This window comes from Drosophila ananassae, chromosome 2R, assembly GCF_017639315.1.
Source record: "Drosophila ananassae strain 14024-0371.13 chromosome 2R, ASM1763931v2, whole genome shotgun sequence".
Lineage (NCBI taxonomy): Eukaryota > Metazoa > Arthropoda > Insecta > Diptera > Drosophilidae > Drosophila > Drosophila ananassae.
This window is the reverse complement of record NC_057928.1, coordinates 7,589,177-7,606,648: the sequence shown is the minus strand read 5'-3', so window position 1 is coordinate 7,606,648 and position 17,472 is coordinate 7,589,177. Positions and strand designations below refer to the sequence as shown.

Below are 17,472 nucleotides of genomic sequence, written 5' to 3'. Positions count from 1 at the left end.
CAATTTAATATTTAAAGATTAGCTGTTTTCACTAAGATTCCCAAGTCATGGACACAAACTGTGCCTGTTTAATTCGCAAGTTTGGTATTGCCCAGTTTTGTATAAGAAGCGTGCATTTTAATCAGAAATAAGCTTATGCATAAGACTCAAACTGAAGGTCAAACTGTTTAAATATTTATTGATATAAATATGTTCAACCATTACGGTAAATATTAAACAAATACGATTTCCATATTAAATTACTTGCGAATTACAATCTAAGCATAAACGGGCGGGGAAACGAGGTGAAATGTAAATAAAAAGGCCTAAAGGGAGCCCCTTCCTGGGGGTGAGGAAAATGTGAAATGGGCTGGAAACCAAGGCTCATATTCTGGCCTTTTAACCCGACTCCTTGTCAAATTACACACATAGACACTTATATTAATCAAATCCGTGATCAGGCTTTGACGCTGCCAATACCACTTCCCAGGGACTTCATTAACTGGTAGCACTCCTTCAACTTGCGTTTGTCGCCCACCTTCTCCAGAGTTTTGGCCGCCTCGGCCAGCATGCCAGCACGCTCACCCGGAGAGCTGAGCAGGGCGGGAGGTAGGTACTTGCAGGCTACATACATGGCAGCAGCCCGTTCCCGTTCGCCGCCTTCGAAGTTTTGCTGTCGCCGGTCCTTGCTTCCACAAAAGATGGACGAGTGGGCGTATCGCGAGCGTAGGCTTCTGTCCAATAGCTGCTGCGTGGGACAGGGCGAGGCTCCAGCCATTAGGCGACAGACAGCTTCGTACAAGTATATCCTTGATTGAGCGTTCTGAAAAATCAAGATGTTATTTATTCAACCCAGATGTATATTATGTAAGTCATACTAACCGGAATATTTTCAACAATGCTGCGCAACGAATTTAAATCGGTTTGGAATTTCTCTAGCTCGTCGCCAGGGACCTGATAAAAGCCATCGTCATCCATATTCATGTGTTCCAGTTCCCACATAGCCGTTCGTGTCTCGAGTAGCCAATCGCAGGTGAGCAATTGGAAAAGCTGCATATGGAGAATCGTAAATAGTCGATTAGATACGGATTAGTATTCACAGTTCCGGCACCGTATGCCAGTGTCAGTGAAAGTTGGCGTTGTTTGTGAAATGCACAGAGCTTGCACTGCAGTTGTATTGCCTGGAGCAAGTGGGACAGACAATGCGACTACAATGCACCTGCGTGACATCTCCGAGGGCGGGTGTATAGTGTCTGCTGGTATTCGGCCACCTCACTGTACGCTAATCAGCAGAATCTCTTACCAACTTGATGGTTTTGGCGTTCAGGATCCGGTTAACAGTCAAACATTCCTGCAACTGAGCACTCGATTCGTCGCAGAGGCTGTTGATCGACTGCTTCAGTCGTTTGTCCAGATTGTTACCATTGTTCCTGCGAATAGAATCGATTATAGCGTACAATAAAGTTTGTGAAACATATTCTTACATCAGCAAAACCATTTTGGCTCGAAGGACCGCGTGGAGGGCCTTGGGAAGGTGATCTGATTCGCTGTTCTGCTGAAACTTGACTGGCACTTGCTTAATGCCATCGTACAGCTTCTCCGCCAGTGTGTCCTCGCCCAGTAGCCAGTGAACTGCTATCTCCAGGACGTTAGCCCACCATACCACATTCGTATCGAGTTCGTCCTCATCAGCCCAAAGTGTGTCACGAAGTAGGGAGGTGTATTTCAGCACATTGCTCACTATGGTACCACTGTGCTGTTGCTGCTGCTGCAATTGCTCCGCTTCTCCGCCCACAGAGGATGCCGGAATTCCACCTGACTTATGCCCGGCTCCAACCAGACACTGAATGGCCTTAAAAAGCAAGTGCTCTCGGTATTGCTGAAATGGTAAAGAATAAGTAAGCGTTTTAAGTGAAACGGGGAGAGTAAATCTTACCTTTAGAACGTGGGCTGTTGGGTCGCACGGGTTGCGTAACCTGGTGAAGAAGTCATCCTGTTCGCTGGCTTCACTCAGATCGTAGTTGAAGATGTGGGTGCTGCAGTAACGGTAGCCGTAAGTAGTAAAGGCCCAGCGCAGCTCCTGTGTCTGTTCAGTGGCTCGCGTACGCCCGCATTCCTGTCGCGCTCGGCTCATGTAGTAGCGCGCAAAAAGCTGTTGCAGCCACTTGGGAGCACTTCGTTTCATCCGCAGGGCCGTCATCACATGAATGCATATGGTCTCTCGTGGCGTTAGGAGATTTTGAGCCACTTCCGCCATGTTGCTGGCGTATAAAGCCATCATTATACCATTTCCGCTTCCGTTTCCAGTACCTGTCAGCTGCAGTTGGTTGAGCCGATTGAAGAGCAGAGCCAGCTCACGGGCTGAGGCCAGAGCTTGCTTCCTGTTGGCCGCGTTCGTGAAGAATCCCCCTGTCCGACGAGATAACACCCGACCCAACCAAAGACGGTGAAAGGCAAAGCGTATGAACTGCCAGGTGGTCTGAAGGTAGCATTCCAAGCGGGTGGCCGGCAAACTGAGTCCAAACATATGCAGACAGTTCAAATAGCCAGCATGGGCCTGAGCCGCCTGTCCTTGGGCAAAGTGAGCTTCCGCGCGTTGTTTATGCTGCCAGTAGATGTCCGATTGAGTGTCCAGCTGAGGGTCACCGTATACCAGTAGTTTGATCAAGCAGCCAAGCATTAGAGTCAAGTTCAAAAGCCAAATAAAGGAGCTGTGTTGCCAAGCCGCAAAGCCATCGCCTAGAATTATGAGAGATACTTTAGTCAGAGCCAGTAAGCTAATAATTTAAATCTCACCGCCATCCACATCGTAAGAGAGAATGCTTCGTCGCTGACCACTCAGCTCTCCGCCTAAGTCGTCGTCGCCAAATCTGCCGTATTGACGGCCCTGAAGGAAAGTCTTGAACGGGTTGATGGCCAGAATGGCGAACATAAACATGCAGAGTCCGAGCCGCGACTGGGTGGCCATGCCGCGCATTGAGCTCGGAACTACCAGTTCGTCCTTGCTGCTGCTGCCGCTACTGCAGCTAGCCGTAGAGCCGCTGTATGGCGATGGTGGCAAAGAGATGTCCGAGTGCAGCGGTGACAGGGATGGATCGGAAACATCGCTACGCGGAGGCGTTAGACCGGCGTCCGTAGAAGAGGTCAGTGAGCTTTCTCGGCGCTTCTTGGAGCCACGGCCAGGGCGAGTGCCCAATTGAAGAAGATCCTTGACCTTGGAGCCGTCTCGAGCCATCAGTTCCCGCTGCAGACGTTGCAATTCCGCCTTCAGCTCGTGCGTCTGGCGCTGCAAGTCCCTGATTTTGTCTATGGACTTCCGCAACACCGCAGATTTGTTCAACTTGGCTTGTTCGCCGACCACCAGATTTTTAAGTTCCGTGATCTTATCATTGATGGAGGTGCGGTATCGTCGTTCGATAGCGTTGTGCGCCGAGCGCTTCACCTCCTTCACCTTCGGTTGGGCCCGACTGATGGCCACTTTTCCGTTGGTTATTTCGCCCGCGGCGGCGGCTGGTGACGGAGCCAGCTGGGCCACTCGTCCTTTGCTGCTTCTAGGTGGCGGGGCGACCGAAGGAGAGGTCTTGGGACTGGCCACCATCGGGATATTGGGGGATTTCAGCAGTACAGGCATGGTGGGTAATGGAGTTAGGGGTTGCGCGCACATAATGTAGGTTGGTGTCGGTGCTACATGTGGCAGGGCCTTCTGCTCCGCCATGGCTGGCATAGGTTGGACATTTCCGTTGTTGTGGGGAGATGAGTCACCTGGCGGCGTGGGCGGGGAAACGGTCTGATACACAAATCCGTTGCCGAGTGGGGGTGAGTAGAGCGGGGCGTTCGGAGGCATCCTTTGGGCGTCCATGTGATGGATGGTCGCCGTGGGTTGCATGACCACATGCTGCGGTGGCGGCTGAGGCTGTTGTTGTGGGGGGAGTTTGTAGTTCGAGCCCATCACGGGATCCGAGTTGTAGATGGGCAGGGAGGCCTGTTGCATTAGCTCCTCCTTGACGTGAACTGGAGAGTAGTGCTCGGTTTTTACATGCGGCTCCACGGGCTTCAACATTGGGTCCTCCGTCTGCAAAATGAGGGGCATATCGTCCAGAATGCTGTCCAGCATATCCAAATGCAGGACCTCGTTGATCATATCGAACGCGTCCTCATCCTTGAATAGTTCCATGTCCATGGATTCATCCATGGGACCGGTTGACATGATGTCGATGGAATTCGTGTCCATGTTTTCCCTGTTGATGAAAACAACAACAGAATTGTGTAATTTAGTACGGAACACACACGTAAGCGGTTTGTTTATTAAACTTTCAGGCGGCGCAATTACTATCATAAACAACAGTGGGCGTGGAAAGAGTTTTTCGCGTTAAATATTGTTTACCCTTAAAATGGCATAAATGACACACCCATAATATCGAAACAAAAATATTATCTTAGCAACAGAACAGGTATTAATTTTTAAGATGAAATAACAACTCAAAAAGGTCCTAGGTTGTTGGTATCTATGCTTTTAATGGTAATATATATTTTGATGTTGCATTTAAAGGATATTTTCATTGAAATTAAGAAAGAAATTATGTATGGAAAAGTTGCACAAATATGTAGAGATTTATATTATAGATTAATATTCCACTATAATCCTTTTTATTGACGCGGGTAGTCGTTTTGACCACTGTGCACACATACACGTGCGAGCTTGAAAGCAAGCGAAAGCGATTCAACCAATCAGAGGGCTTGACCGGATCATACGATGTTTTGGCGACGCCACCTCAGCCTTTGGAACACTTCCATGGGTTAGAACGTTATTTGAATGGGTTTCCACGATAAATATATCCTCTTGTTTACTATAACTTAACAAAATACAGATATTATCACATCCTTATCACCTTTTTATCTGTTTATCAGTTCAATTCACTTTTATATTATCCATAATTATTGTTAAATTGGGCTATCCGTTTTGTATTTGCTAAGCAATGGTTTGGTTTAATATTTGCTGTCCATTGTTGCGTTGTTTTTCTATTCAATGTTATTCCAGAAATTCATAAACAACGTTCGGCCCGACGACAGAAATATGGACTTTAAGCTAATCAGCTGGGTATAGCGTTGCCGGATCACTAATCGATGCAGCTGCCGGACCTTCTTGGTGTATGCTATCGGTTTGATATCGATAGGCGAAACGGCCATTCTTTAAGCTTTTTCCCCAGTCTGGTCGAAAATAAAACTTACATGCGATATAAATTTGAAATTTGAAATTCCCTTCCTCACTTTTTCTTAAAGCGAACGGACGTGTTTTTTTTTTTGTGCGCACTGCGTTTTGAAAAAAAAAAAATTAACAATGCTTTTAGGGTATTTCGCTGAAGGATTAGATTAAAATGGAATTAAGATTATTAATTGTTTAGATCAAAGAAAAATCGATCTAAGAATCGATTCAGGTAAGCCGCGCTGGAATCAAATTTTTGTGGTCACAGATATAGAATTGTTTAAGATCTGCAGGATCTGGGATTTGTTGTCCTTGAACGCGTTCAGTTCCGCTCTTCACATGTTGAGGGAGTTCGAGGTGGCCGTGCCGAACTTGTTGGAGGCGAAGCACTGGTAGTGGCTGCGATCCTTTTCCCTGGGCGAGGTGATTACCAGCAATCCGCGGCTGGGCTGCTTCAGCATCCGGTTGTCGTAGGCCTCCTAATTGAACTTCTTGCCGTTCTTGATCCAGCTGTATCTGCAATGAGGAAGCAAAACAGGACGATGGTTAATAAAAGTCTAAAGGACTTAGTCTAGATCATAAGCTAATCTTCCTTACCTTGGATTATGGCAATCAGCGATTAGGACACAGGTCTAAATATACAACTTAAATTAACTTAATTATGAATTTCGACGGAACTTAAGTGCCCCCTATAGAAGCGAGGAGGATGGCGGTGTTTTTATTAAGTTTTTAATTAATTTTAATATTTAACTTAAATAAAATATTTGATCTAAAAATATTGATTTTTCTTGATTGCTTAAGTGCCCCCTATGAGAAGCGAGGAGGAGGGCGCTGTTTTAATTTAGTATTTTTAGTATTTAATTATTATAAAAAATTCAAATATTTTCATAAAAATAAATTTTTTCCCCATTTTATTTGATCGCTTAAGTGCAACTTATGAGAATCGAGGAGGAGGGCGCTTTTTTTAAATTAATATTTTATGCGTTTAATGAAGAGTAAATTTTATGATTTTTGTTATCCGAAGTTGTTGTTGATTTTTTATTCGTTTGGTGATGTCCCCCTCCCCGCCCCTCTCTGGGAAAACGAGAAGGAGAAAGTTGTTATTTTCATAAATCTTTTTTTTCTATTAGGATGAAAGTTGGAAGTAATCTTGAATTGGTTTGTGGTCATACACAAAGTAGAAGGATACAAGGACATGTACAAGGATACAAAGATGCATCTCCGAAAATGTAAAAAAAAATCAATAATATATTCCATAGAATTGGAAGAAAACGAAAAAAGATATTGCAAGGAAAGCCCACACAATATGCATAATATGTTCTTAGATTTTGATGCAGATTCATGCAGAATCGATCTACGAATCGTTTAAGATATTCCGCTCAAGAATCAGATGATTATTGCCAAAGATATAGTCTTCGAAGGAGGCCATATAGTGGCTCCTAGCGTTTTTTACATGTTTGAAGGGGGTCGGTCCACCAGAAAATTTAACAAAAAATCTAAAAAATATGATGTTCTTAGATTTTGATGCAGATTCATGCAGAATCTATCTACGTATCGTTTAAGGTATTCCGCTCAAGAATCTGATGTTTATTGACCAAGATCTAGCACTCACAGGTGAATTTTGTCCTTGGCGTGAACTCATTCAAATTTGTATAATTCCTCCAAAATATTTATAAACAAAATGAAACTATGGTGGCATTCGGATTCGTTTATTATTTAATGGCACAAGGAAGACTCACAAGTTAAAGGGTAAACTGAATTAAATTATGGCAGCTATGGGGGGAACTGGGTGTGGACAAAAAGAAAACATTAATGGATCCGATTCCGTTCGTTCGTTTGTTGTTGGAGTTTTCGTAGTGGGATTTGGACTTAGACCACATTGGTGTGCTCGTCGCGGTGGAAGATCTTCACGTCCACGAACTTGAAGTTGTGCACGTCGAAGTAGTAGTCGTGCTTCACCGGTCGGTTGAAGGGGAAGCCGAATGGCAGGGTGTCCACGTAGCGGGAGCCATGGCCGACGCCGCAGCTGACCACCGGATCGTAGCCGGTGAACTGGGCCACTGAGGGCTGGTGGTAGGAGTACACCATGTAGAAGAACTGGAAGGCCTGGCCGCCCTTCTTGCCGCGGGGCAGCATCATGCGGTTGGGCACTCCACAGTGGGCCTCGGACTGGTCCAGCTTGAATTTGTAGTCGCTGTTGGTGGCGTCCATCAGTTTCTGGTAGAGTTCCAGGTAGGTGGTGCGATCGTTCACCCAGAAGCTGAAATCGCCGCTGGCACGCTTGATGTGGTTGACACCGGCCTCCAGGTGCACCTTGAAGTGCTCCAGCTCGAAGAAGTTCTGGTAGTTGTGCTCCAGCGGAATGGGGTGTCCGTGCTCATCGTACTTGGGTCCAATGAAGACCTTCACAACAGCATCCTGAGCCTTGTCGGAGGTAACGTCCAGGGTGAACTCGAATGGCTTGTGGTTGAGGCGGTGCTGGCGGGCCTTGATCACGTAGCTGTTGCCCTTGTAGTGGGAGTTCCGTCCGAAGTTGTACAGGGCATCGGTGGAACCCTCCACCACTGGCTCAACGTTGACGGCATTGCTGATGTCGGAGTCGAAGTACTCGAAATAGGTGGTCAGGCTTTCGGGCATGTGAACGGCATCGATTTGAACGCCCTCGAAGGCGTAGTCAGTCTTCTTGTACTCGGGGAAGGTCTCCATCAGATGCCAGTAGTGGCCGACCAGCTTCTTGTAGATCTCGTAGAAGATGGGGTCGCGCAGGGAGGTTTCGTAGTGCATCAACAGACCGGGGAAGCTCTCATCGTGGTTGCCGTAGTGGTGGCCCTCGTTGACAATGAAACGGTACAGCTTGTCCAAGCTGCCGTAGAAGTGCTTATCGACACTGTCGGCGTTACCCTGGATGATGTTGCCCAGCTGGTTGACCACCTCCATGTCGAACTTCTCGTTCTTGTGGATCCAGTTCATGACACGCTGGGTGTACATCTCGACGAACTCGATGTACTCGAAGTTGTGGCCGTGGTAGAAGCTGTGGTGGTTGTCGCGGTGCCATTGGGGCACTCCGTGGTAGTTGCGCAGGTTGCTGGCGTAGCCGGATTCGGTCGGCACGTACATGTTGAATGCGGGCACCTCGCCGAGATCGTGGGACAGACGCTCCATGTACCAACGGGCCAACAGCTGCCAGTGGACGTACAGGTACAGCTCACCACGACGATCCTTGTTCAGGACATGCTCCTCACCGCCCTTGGTCCAGAAGGGGTAGTCCAGGTTGAAGTAGTAGTAGAAGGCATTGAAGCCGACATCCTCCAGGTAGTAGGCCAGATCGTGGTCGTAGTTCAACGAGCCGTGGGCATTCGAGTAGTTGGCCCGGATCACCACATTGTAGATGTTGTCCATCTGCTTGACGTGGTGGAAGCCGTGCATCTTGTAGTGCTCAGCCCATTCGAGGGCCTGGCTGTCGAAGAAGCTCCATGGGTGGATCTCGTAGTGAGCGGGCAGGACAACTCCCTCCATGTCGTCACGGAAGATGGTGGCGATGGTGAAGGCGTAGACGAACATCTGTTTGTTGACGTGCTGGCGAGCCCAGTAGACCACATGCTGGAAGGTCTCCCAGTTCTTGGCAAAGTAGAAAAGACGCACCAGACCCACAACATACTCCTCGTGGCGTTCGTACATCACCGACCAGACCTGGTCGTCGCCGAAGGGATGGTGCTGCCACAGCTCGAAGAAGTGCTCCAGCATCTCCGGATGGTTGAAGTCACTCTTATGCTCCCATGGCTTGTACTCCACATAGGTAGGGCCATAAGCACTCACAAAAACATCGTCCTGGTAGACGTGCTGTCCCATATCGAAGACGAACTTCTGTTTGGCCAGGAAGTCCTTGTCAGCCACCTTGGACTCGAGGTGCTTGGCATGGCTGCCGAGGAGCAGAGCCACCGTAAGAACTGCGATCGCCGTGAACGACTTCATCTCGCCGAATCATACTGCTGCACCGTTGCCGGCCCGTATTTATACAGGGCCCGGTGTCTCAGGGCGCAGTTCGCAGATTGCAGATTGCAGATTGCGGATTGCCGGCTGCAGTGCGGCAGTGCGGCAGTCCGGGCAACGTCTCATCATTCGTAGCCTTGACACTTCGCCGGATCCGCTCAACCTCTGGTCACTGACTCAGCTTAACGTTGATGGGCCCACTGCAGCAGCCGGAGCTGCAGGTGATAAGGCCCCTATTTGGTAAAATGGTGCACATGGGAAAATATTTCCAAAGACAAAGAATTACATTCTTAATGGAATCTTTCACAAACTGATGGATTTTTCCATAAGTTTTCAAAATAATTGATTAATCGTTAAATACTATAAGGAAAAAGGTGATATTCTCTACGTTAGTTCACATTTCTTTCCATTGCAATGAGAGCTGTGTATCCTCGGAATGTTAATCCTTATGAAATTTATAATTTTTATATTTTCCAGTGTAAGATCCAGCTCCAAACCTACATCTATTAATTCTATAGATTCAACTCATTATGTAAGCGTATACTGAAAACTCAGCACCTTGCATTTCAGAAGTTTCCAGGCAGAATGTGATAAGGATTTCCCGGCCGGTAAATGGCAGGCCCCTTTCTTCAATCCGAGTATAGTGTTTGGAATTACATTGACGATTGATTCACCTGGCGATTGATACGCAAAGGTCATTCGGTTCACAGCCTGATAAGCTTGCAGTTCTCTTTGTTTTGAATGTTGATGGGTCGCCAAGGGAACAGGCGCATCATTATCAACCTGTGCTAAAAATATTTTCAATTGCAAAACATTAAACATTAAATGCTGCGACAACATGTCGAGACAACAAAGAGCAATGATCCATCGAAAGACATAGTCCAATCTGACTTACGATGATTAATTCAACTGCGAAATATATAATTTTAGGATGGTTTATTCAATATCTAAGATATGTATCTTTAAATCACTAAAAATATAAATATATTCCACTAAGTTATATATTAGTTGTATTTTGTAGAAATTGCACTGATTTCATCAATAACGTCAGGTGTTTTTTTTAGAGGTGATTACCTGATTTACATATATTTAAATATTAAAAGATTAAGACGCTTTGAAGAAATAATCACAAACAAATAAACATCATTATACAGTGTTTAGTTGCTAAGCTAATGGGATTTAAATAATTGATTAAGAATATAATATTCAATATTATTATAAGTATATATTTATTTAGAAAGCCATCAATTTAAAAATGTATATTTTAATGCCGTCTCCTCCAAAAGTAATGCCCTTGCTCCAGGACAAATCCCAAGCAGCTTAAGCCAATGCCCACTGACCAAAGATAGAAGGCTCCTTGGAGGATGTCAAGGGTGAGAACCACTCGTTTCTTGCGCCGTATAGTGGCATCGCTGGCTGTGGCATCGATGTCCGTCTGGTCGCCCAAGTCCTCGTAGAACTCCTCGCCATTGGGCGTAGTGCCCTCCCGCCTTAACATGTCCATTTGGCGCCAGTGCTCGAAGAATCCGTGCTCGTGGAATCCGGTGAAGAGGGTTTGAAACCGATGTAAAAAGGGCGAACCCCGCGGGAGTACGTAGGTGCAGAGCATGGAGCGCAGGTACTCCTTGACGATGTGGTAGCTGGGACGTTCCAGCTCGGAGTTGTAGTTACGAGCCAGAAAGTCACGGGCGTGAAAGTCGCGCATAATAAACGCAGAACGCCTATCGCGCCGGACCACCAACAATTGGTAATAGGAGGTGGTCAGTCCCAAGGGCAATTGACGGCTCCTGTTCGCCAGCAGGCCGTAATGGTAATCGGAGAGTGAGGCTCGAACTGCATCGTACATGGTGGTCACCGCATAGACGTGAACATCCATTTGGGAGAGGCCGTCCAGCTGGTCTAGTTGCGGCTCATAGTAGGGACGTACAAAGCCACTCTCCAGCTTGGCAAAGTAGATGGTGGTCAGGACGTAGCTGAAGAGGATCCAGCCCATGAGGAAGGTCCGCATGGAACTAAACGAGGACGCCCGCAATACTGGCTCACCCACATGTGTTCTGCCAAACATCTCTATGATCTCGTACCACTTGGCCTGAAAGTGGATGATACCTCCATGTCGCGGAACTCGGTCCTGGAACCGCTGCATTAGCCAAAAGATTAAAACCACCGCCAGGAGCGTGACAAGAAGGAGGTGCCACACCGAGCGACGGAAGACACGTACAAAAATGAGATACTCCGGCTGAATTCCGGACGCCGGGACAACCAAGTACAAGATACGACGGGTGTGCGGATATAATACTTCAACGTGTGGCCAAATGCAATCCAGGACGAAACGGGAGTTGGGTCCAAAGTGAGTGTGCCCTCCCACCAGGTCTCGCACCACACCTGTGAAATTGCCATCCGGCAGGCAGCGTCCGTAGGATTCGTTGTCCGCCGGTAGGACATATGTAATTGAGGCGTTTAGCATATGGGCAGCTACCCGTGCAGCCACTCCATCCACGGCTTTGTAGCCCTTACTTTCCACCGGATCCCGTGGTATCGCCATCAGCGGATCAGCAAACATGGAGAAGCGAAGTGGATAGCCTCTTAAGTCACTCATTTTGTCACGGAAATTCTCGCCACTTTGCACAACTTTTAGGCCTCCAATGAAAAAAGGATCAAAGTCAAAGATGCCCCTATTCCGGTGGGTAATACATAAAGCGTAAAGGACCTGCTTGGCCCAGCAGCCACTAAATAGCTCAAGAAGTTGATCCTGGCTGGCACCGGGCCACAGGAAGATGTACTTGTGCATGTGCTTGCGCGGCTGTCGGGGATTCAACATTCCCAAGATTCGACGCACCAGAGAGTCACCTTTTTCGGCTACTGGTATATGAAAGATACTCAAGCTATCTGTCTGACGCAGTGGCTCCAGCTCGAAAGCCTCGATTTTTCGCGACACTACTGGAACATGACTTCCCACACAACGCTGTAGTTCAAGCTCCAGAGCAGAGTGCTCCGGGTCTAAGGATGCAGCACAGCTGGCGCAGCGATAGACATAAGTAATCTGGAGATTTTGCTTAACGGCCATTCGACAGGCAATCCTGGCCAGGAGCAAATCCACTTCAGCTGAAGTGGTAGTTAAGATAAGGAAGAGTGAGAAAACAACCGAATACTTCATCCTGTAGGAGAAAACTGACCAGGTGAATCGGATTAAGGTAGTCATAACACCTGTGGACATTCTCCCAAGGGAAATTAAACTTGCGTGAGCAGTTCATTAAGAACAATAAGTTGGGTAAAAGTAAAACAAACATTAAAAGTATGTACTCCTAAAGGATACTTTAAGTTTTCGGGGAAGTTTTATTTTTCAGAATATTTTAGGTTAACAGAACTTAAAACTATAACAAAAACGTAAAAAAATAAAAGTTTTTTACTAGAAATGGAACTTTGGATTAGATTTTTGAATTAAAATAAAAAATCTTACTACTAGAACTGACACAAAATGTATTTGCAATAGTATTATTTTAGATAAAACATATGAAATAAAAGCAATCTTTCCCAAATCCAGTTTACTTCCATTTGAATTATTGTAACAGTCATTTGAACTGCCTTCGCCGTCTAGTGGTGGTAGATCAGACTACTTGATGAACTTATCGATGTGCGGCATCTATCGATAGGCGGCGCTGAGCAGCCCTGGTCCTGGCTGTCATGTTTTACTTCCGGAGCTTGCGAACAAAATAGAATCGCTAAGGCAAAGAAAACCCTGCGAGTGGCGAGTGTTTTAAGATCACACTCAAAAACAACATCGAAAGTGGTAGTGGTAGTTGAAGAGTGCCACCAACTGCGACCCCATCAACGCCCGACCGCATAACACCAGCAGCAGCAGCCGCGGACCGACCACGAGAAGCAGAAAAACTAGAACAGTTGCGGCACTCGCACCACCAGCAACAACAACAACCGCCGCCAAAAGCAACCCAGGAGTCGCTCGCTACCCGCTTCGCGATGGCCGACGCTGAGAACAAGCCGCTGGCTGCCGAGCAGCAACAGCAATCCCTTCCCGCTGAACAGCAGCAGCAACCGCCGCAGGATCTGGATCAGGAGCAGCAAGACGATCAGGGCCAGCAGCTGCAGGGACAGCAGGGCAAGCCAGCTCCGCCGCCAAAGGAAATCATCGGTGAGCAGTTAAATCCCAATCCTCAATCCCCAATCCCAATCCCCTCCACAAATCGTACTCCATTTCATTCATACGCGAACACATGGCTGCAGCTTGTGCTACCAAAATAGCAATGAAAGGAACGAAAAAAAAAAAAGAAGAACGAAACGTAGCTGGTGTGCGTGTGTGTGTGTTTAGGTCTTAAAATATACGCGCGTCGGCCATTTTGTGAGGCATTGCGCATACATATAAATACATATACTGTCGCGTTCGCCGGCTAACGAAATGAAAATTCTGCCTTTGCCGGTCGGTCTGGTCTGTCCACCCACCCCCTTGGTGTTTTTTTTTTTCTTCACACCACCCCACCCCACCTCCCGGCACACGCACAATACAAAGGCAGAGGCAACCCAATTTTTTGGTCCGCCGCCGACTGCGCGCGCAGCGTGGGTGGAAGCGGGATAGCGGCAGCCAGTGTCGTTGTGTATGTTCATTGTTTTGGTAAATTTATTTGTACACACCTTTACTCACGATTTCCCCGGTAACATGTGCTTACCGGGGCTTTCAAGTCTAAACCGATTCCGAAGGTGCGAGAGACTATAGGCCACCAATCTGATCTGCATGCCAAGCTTCTTTATTTCATATATGTAATAAATTGAATAAAATATCTTTAAACTTTTATTGTAACTCTTTAAAAACCTATTTATTTTGCAGCCACCAAAGTCACCGGCACCGTCAAGTGGTTCAATGTAAAGAGCGGCTATGGCTTCATCAACCGGAACGACACCAAAGAGGATGTCTTCGTGCACCAGAGCGCTATTGCGCGCAACAACCCGAAAAAGGCTGTTCGCTCGGTGGGCGATGGAGAGGTCGTGGAATTTGATGTGGTCATCGGTGAGAAGGGCAATGAGGCTGCCAACGTGACAGGACCCTCTGGTGAACCTGTTCGGGGTAGCCAGTTCGCGGCAGACAAGCGTCGCAACTTCCGCCCCTGGATGAAGAAGAACCGCCGAAAGGATGGTCAGGGCGAAATTGAGGGCGAGGAACTGGCGTCGCCAGGTCAGCAGCAGCAGCAGCCGCCGTCCGTAGACGGACAGCCGCCGCAGCAACTGCAGTCCGGACCACGTCAGCCCCGCCAAAACTTCCGTCGTGGCCCACCCGGCGGACCCCCAGGCGGTCCACGCGGCGGTCCCCGTGTCCCCGGCGGACCACCTGGCGGTCCCCGTCGCTACAACAACTATTATCCGCGCCAGCCACGTCGCGGTCTAGGCGGCGGTGACGGCAGCAGTGCTGATCCCGGCGTCCACATTCAGAACGTTGATGGACTGCCGAGGGGTGAGGGACAGGGTCCACGCCGAGGTGGCGGCCCGCCTGGGGGACCCCAGAGGCGCTTTTTCCGACGCAACTACAACAACGGACCACCACCACCACGCCACGGCGAAGACAGTTAGTAATCTGGGCTTCTCTATTCCTTGGCAAAAATTAAACCATTATTTTTGTTACAATTAAAGGTCAGGGTCAGGCTCGCCCTCAACAAATACGTCCGCGTCGCCAGAATCGGAAACCAAATGGCCCTGGTGGTTTGGAACAGCAGCCACAGCAGGTAATGAATTAATCACACCAGAAACTACAACAGAAACATCATCGCTAAAGCAAAACTACGATAACATCTGATTAGTTTAACAAGAAAAATAAACATGCATTACCCCAGCGCGACAAAAAGAGCAGCATCAATAGTAACAACGTCTACGATTGCATCTTGGTGGCGGCCAATTAAAAGAACTAACTAACCCAAATGCGTTGCAGATGCATTCACGATTAACCAACCAACAAACCAACCACTAACAACAACCACTCGCACCTCCACAACAAGACACTTTTATAAAACAACAGATGCCGAATGAACAATAATATTGCGACGGAGAAGAATATTAAAAACTTAACACCTAACCTAAGAGGCTTTTGGGACTAACATTCTTTTATTTTATTAGCTACTTGTAACTAATTGGCTAACACAGTTGACATACATTACATTCAAACCCTTCTCATATGATTTCTTTTATGTTTTATTTTACTATTCGATTTGATTTATATCCAAATCCCACACACAATCCCCAGAACGGAGCTCAAGAGCTGCAAAATACGACTACAGAGAGCACTGCTTAAAGAAGGGGGTCATCGATTCTCCAACTGCAATGAAATCAAGACCAGCAAAACCATCAGCAACAGATGCAACATCAGTAACCCCTGCGAATTAAATCAACATCAGCAAATGCAACATTTTGCTAGCTGGGCCTCCGCGTTTTTTTGGTTTGTTTGCTCTTTGTTTTGTTCCGTAGGGCAAACGCAAACTACAGCGAAACAAACTGTAAAATTAATACATCAATACATACATGAAAATTTATATCAAATTCAAAACCAATTTCAACCCTGCCTGGCCGCCAATAATTTTATGAATGTCGAATTGTATTATATGAACCACAGCATCAACAACAATAAATTCAAATTCGCCCAGCAATTTTGGATTGTTAGCAATCTGAAGTATAATAATAGTAACAACCAACCCAATCCCCTTTATACAATTTAACTAACATAACGATTATTTAAAAACATTTTATTTATTTTTGAAATCCCTTTCTCAAAACGTTGTTATGTTGTGCGTTAAGCGAACTTTTATTCTAAGTTTCTCGTATTAAAGATCAACATAAAACCTTAAAATTGAACATGAATTTTTGTCCAAAACATACACAATTTTGAAACAAACACGACAGCAAAAGGCCCAACTTAATGTAACCAAAAAGTAAAGCAGAAACAAACTGGCATGTTGAGAAAAAACATCTAATTCACAGCAAATAAACTAAACAAACAAAAAAAAAATGTAAAAGCAAAGCAAAAAAATATACAACAAACGCATGATGGCAAAGAAGAAAAAGTAAAAAAAAAAAACTTTAAAAACGTATTGGAAAAAATAAAAAAATTGAAAAATAATCTGGTCTTTTTAATGTTTACGTCGGATCTATAACACTCATAAAATGGAGTTCATTGTAAAGAAAGTGGGATTATTTATAATTAGTTATATTTATTTTACACCTACAACAACCGCCAAAAAAAACATCAGAAGTTTGTGGACAAGGAAGTGACTGTTGAAATGCTAAGCTTTTCCAATCGTCCAAGAACCAGCAGCTCATCTATGGAACGTTTGGCGTAGAACTTTTGCTCCTCGTTCAGACGCAGGAAGGCGTGCGTCCAGGCTTTGGCGTAGGACTCTGCTTCGGCAATGGCACTGGCCTCAAATTGGTTGCTTCTGGATTGGACAACATCTTGCCTAGAATCCGTAGCTGGCTGTTGCATGTGGTTGTGGTCCAATTCAATGGTTCGCTGCTCTTCAAAGCCAATCTCAGTGGAGTGATCCTCATCTGGCTCCTGTTTGTCCGAACTGGAGTCCTCCGAGAATAGCTTTAGCAGGGGCCGGGACTTCGGTGAGGCTAGATTTCTTGCTAGCTCCGACTGTAGGAGATATGCTTATTTAGAAAATGTATCGATATTGTTAAAGTATGCTCACATCTTCCTCAGTAATATTATCTTCCTCCAGGCATGTTTCTTCTGTGTCCTCGATGAGGTCGTCGCACTCCGATATGGCATCCGCTTGGATCTGATAGAAGTCGCCGCGCTGGGAGCCTGAATCTCGTCTCCGGGAACTAAAGTTTCGATGACCAGAAGATGGGGCATTTCCATGGCCGTTCTGTTTCAGATACCGGACGTGGCATTTGTGGATCCTTAGGTTGGAGGTTGTGCCTCCAGTGGACTGCATAACGCGCTTGCACCCAAGACAGTAGTAGCGCCACTTGAGCTTGGTACCATCCGCGCGGGCAATCTCTCGGTAAACATTCCAAACTGAGCTGCGCTTGTTTTTTTTAACCAACCTATATTCGCCGGTGTTGATCTTCAACAAGATGTCCAGCTGGGCCTCGGTGCACTTTTCCTGCTCTCCAGATACGTTTAAAAAAAACATTCCGTTTAATCTTGAAAACAACAAATCTGAGTAGAAGTGTGACCAATCAAACAAAAAGCTCATTGTCTAAAAAACCCCAAAACGGCCATACTAAGCATTCTTTTTAAAATGTAAACAAAAAGGATGTTTTAAGGTTTCTATTGCATAAAACATATGAATATAAAA

The 17,472-nt window shown here is 46.4% G+C and overlaps 5 protein-coding genes across 5 annotated transcripts; 1 reads left to right on the top strand and 4 right to left on the bottom strand.

The window, feature by feature from the left end:
* Nucleotides 1-152: 152 nt before the first annotated feature.
* LOC6506231 (sterol regulatory element-binding protein 1) lies at nt 153-5,125 on the bottom strand. Its single transcript, XM_001958263.3, has 7 exons — nt 4,869-5,125; nt 2,776-4,217; nt 1,916-2,718; nt 1,464-1,858; nt 1,283-1,409; nt 862-1,029; nt 153-802 (listed from the first exon to the last, which is right to left on the bottom strand). Exons 2-7 carry the CDS (start codon nt 4,208-4,210, stop codon nt 437-439), a joined length of 3,294 nt encoding a protein of 1,097 aa, XP_001958299.2. The 5' UTR covers nt 4,211-4,217; nt 4,869-5,125; the 3' UTR covers nt 153-436.
* A 1,745-nt stretch (nt 5,126-6,870) lies between these two features.
* Nucleotides 6,871-9,174, bottom strand: LOC6506230 (larval serum protein 2). The gene has a single exon (XM_001958264.4). The coding sequence runs from the start codon at nt 9,152-9,154 to the stop codon at nt 7,052-7,054; it is 2,103 nt and encodes a 700-aa protein (XP_001958300.1). The 5' UTR covers nt 9,155-9,174; the 3' UTR covers nt 6,871-7,051.
* An 851-nt stretch (nt 9,175-10,025) lies between these two features.
* Nucleotides 10,026-12,363, bottom strand: LOC6506229. The gene has a single exon (XM_001958265.4). The coding sequence runs from the start codon at nt 12,324-12,326 to the stop codon at nt 10,437-10,439; it is 1,890 nt and encodes a 629-aa protein (XP_001958301.2). The 5' UTR covers nt 12,327-12,363; the 3' UTR covers nt 10,026-10,436.
* Nucleotides 12,364-12,829: 466 nt separating this feature from the next.
* On the top strand, nt 12,830-15,813 carry LOC6493719 (Y-box factor homolog). Its single transcript, XM_001958266.4, has 4 exons — nt 12,830-13,319; nt 14,010-14,741; nt 14,807-14,898; nt 15,414-15,813. The coding sequence occupies exons 1-4, from the start codon at nt 13,148-13,150 to the stop codon at nt 15,459-15,461; spliced, it is 1,044 nt and encodes a 347-aa protein (XP_001958302.1). The 5' UTR covers nt 12,830-13,147; the 3' UTR covers nt 15,462-15,813.
* A 134-nt stretch (nt 15,814-15,947) lies between these two features.
* Nucleotides 15,948-17,377, bottom strand: LOC6506228. Its single transcript, XM_001958267.4, has 2 exons — nt 16,858-17,377; nt 15,948-16,802 (listed from the first exon to the last, which is right to left on the bottom strand). Exons 1-2 carry the CDS (start codon nt 17,368-17,370, stop codon nt 16,410-16,412), a joined length of 906 nt encoding a protein of 301 aa, XP_001958303.2. The 5' UTR covers nt 17,371-17,377; the 3' UTR covers nt 15,948-16,409.
* Between the last annotated feature and the right edge of the window lie 95 nt (nt 17,378-17,472).

Coding starts and splice junctions, on each gene's coding strand:
- LOC6506231 (XM_001958263.3), bottom strand. CDS start 4,210: ATGGACACGAATTCCATCGACATCATGTCAACCGGTCCCATGGATGAA. Junction 1,030..1,282: donor ACGCCAAAACCATCAAGTTG/GTAAGAGATTCT, acceptor CTCCATATGCAG/CTTTTCCAATTGCTCACCTG. Junction 803..861: donor GCATTGTTGAAAATATTCCG/GTTAGTATGACT, acceptor TTGATTTTTCAG/AACGCTCAATCAAGGATATA.
- LOC6493719 (XM_001958266.4), top strand. CDS start 13,148: ATGGCCGACGCTGAGAACAAGCCGCTGGCTGCCGAGCAGCAACAGCAA. Junction 14,742..14,806: donor ACCACGCCACGGCGAAGACA/GTTAGTAATCTG, acceptor TTACAATTAAAG/GTCAGGGTCAGGCTCGCCCT. Junction 14,899..15,413: donor TGGAACAGCAGCCACAGCAG/GTAATGAATTAA, acceptor CACAATCCCCAG/AACGGAGCTCAAGAGCTGCA.
- LOC6506230 (XM_001958264.4), bottom strand. CDS start 9,154: ATGAAGTCGTTCACGGCGATCGCAGTTCTTACGGTGGCTCTGCTCCTC.
- LOC6506229 (XM_001958265.4), bottom strand. CDS start 12,326: ATGAAGTATTCGGTTGTTTTCTCACTCTTCCTTATCTTAACTACCACT.
- LOC6506228 (XM_001958267.4), bottom strand. CDS start 17,370: ATGAGCTTTTTGTTTGATTGGTCACACTTCTACTCAGATTTGTTGTTT. Junction 16,803..16,857: donor ATAATATTACTGAGGAAGAT/GTGAGCATACTT, acceptor TATCTCCTACAG/TCGGAGCTAGCAAGAAATCT.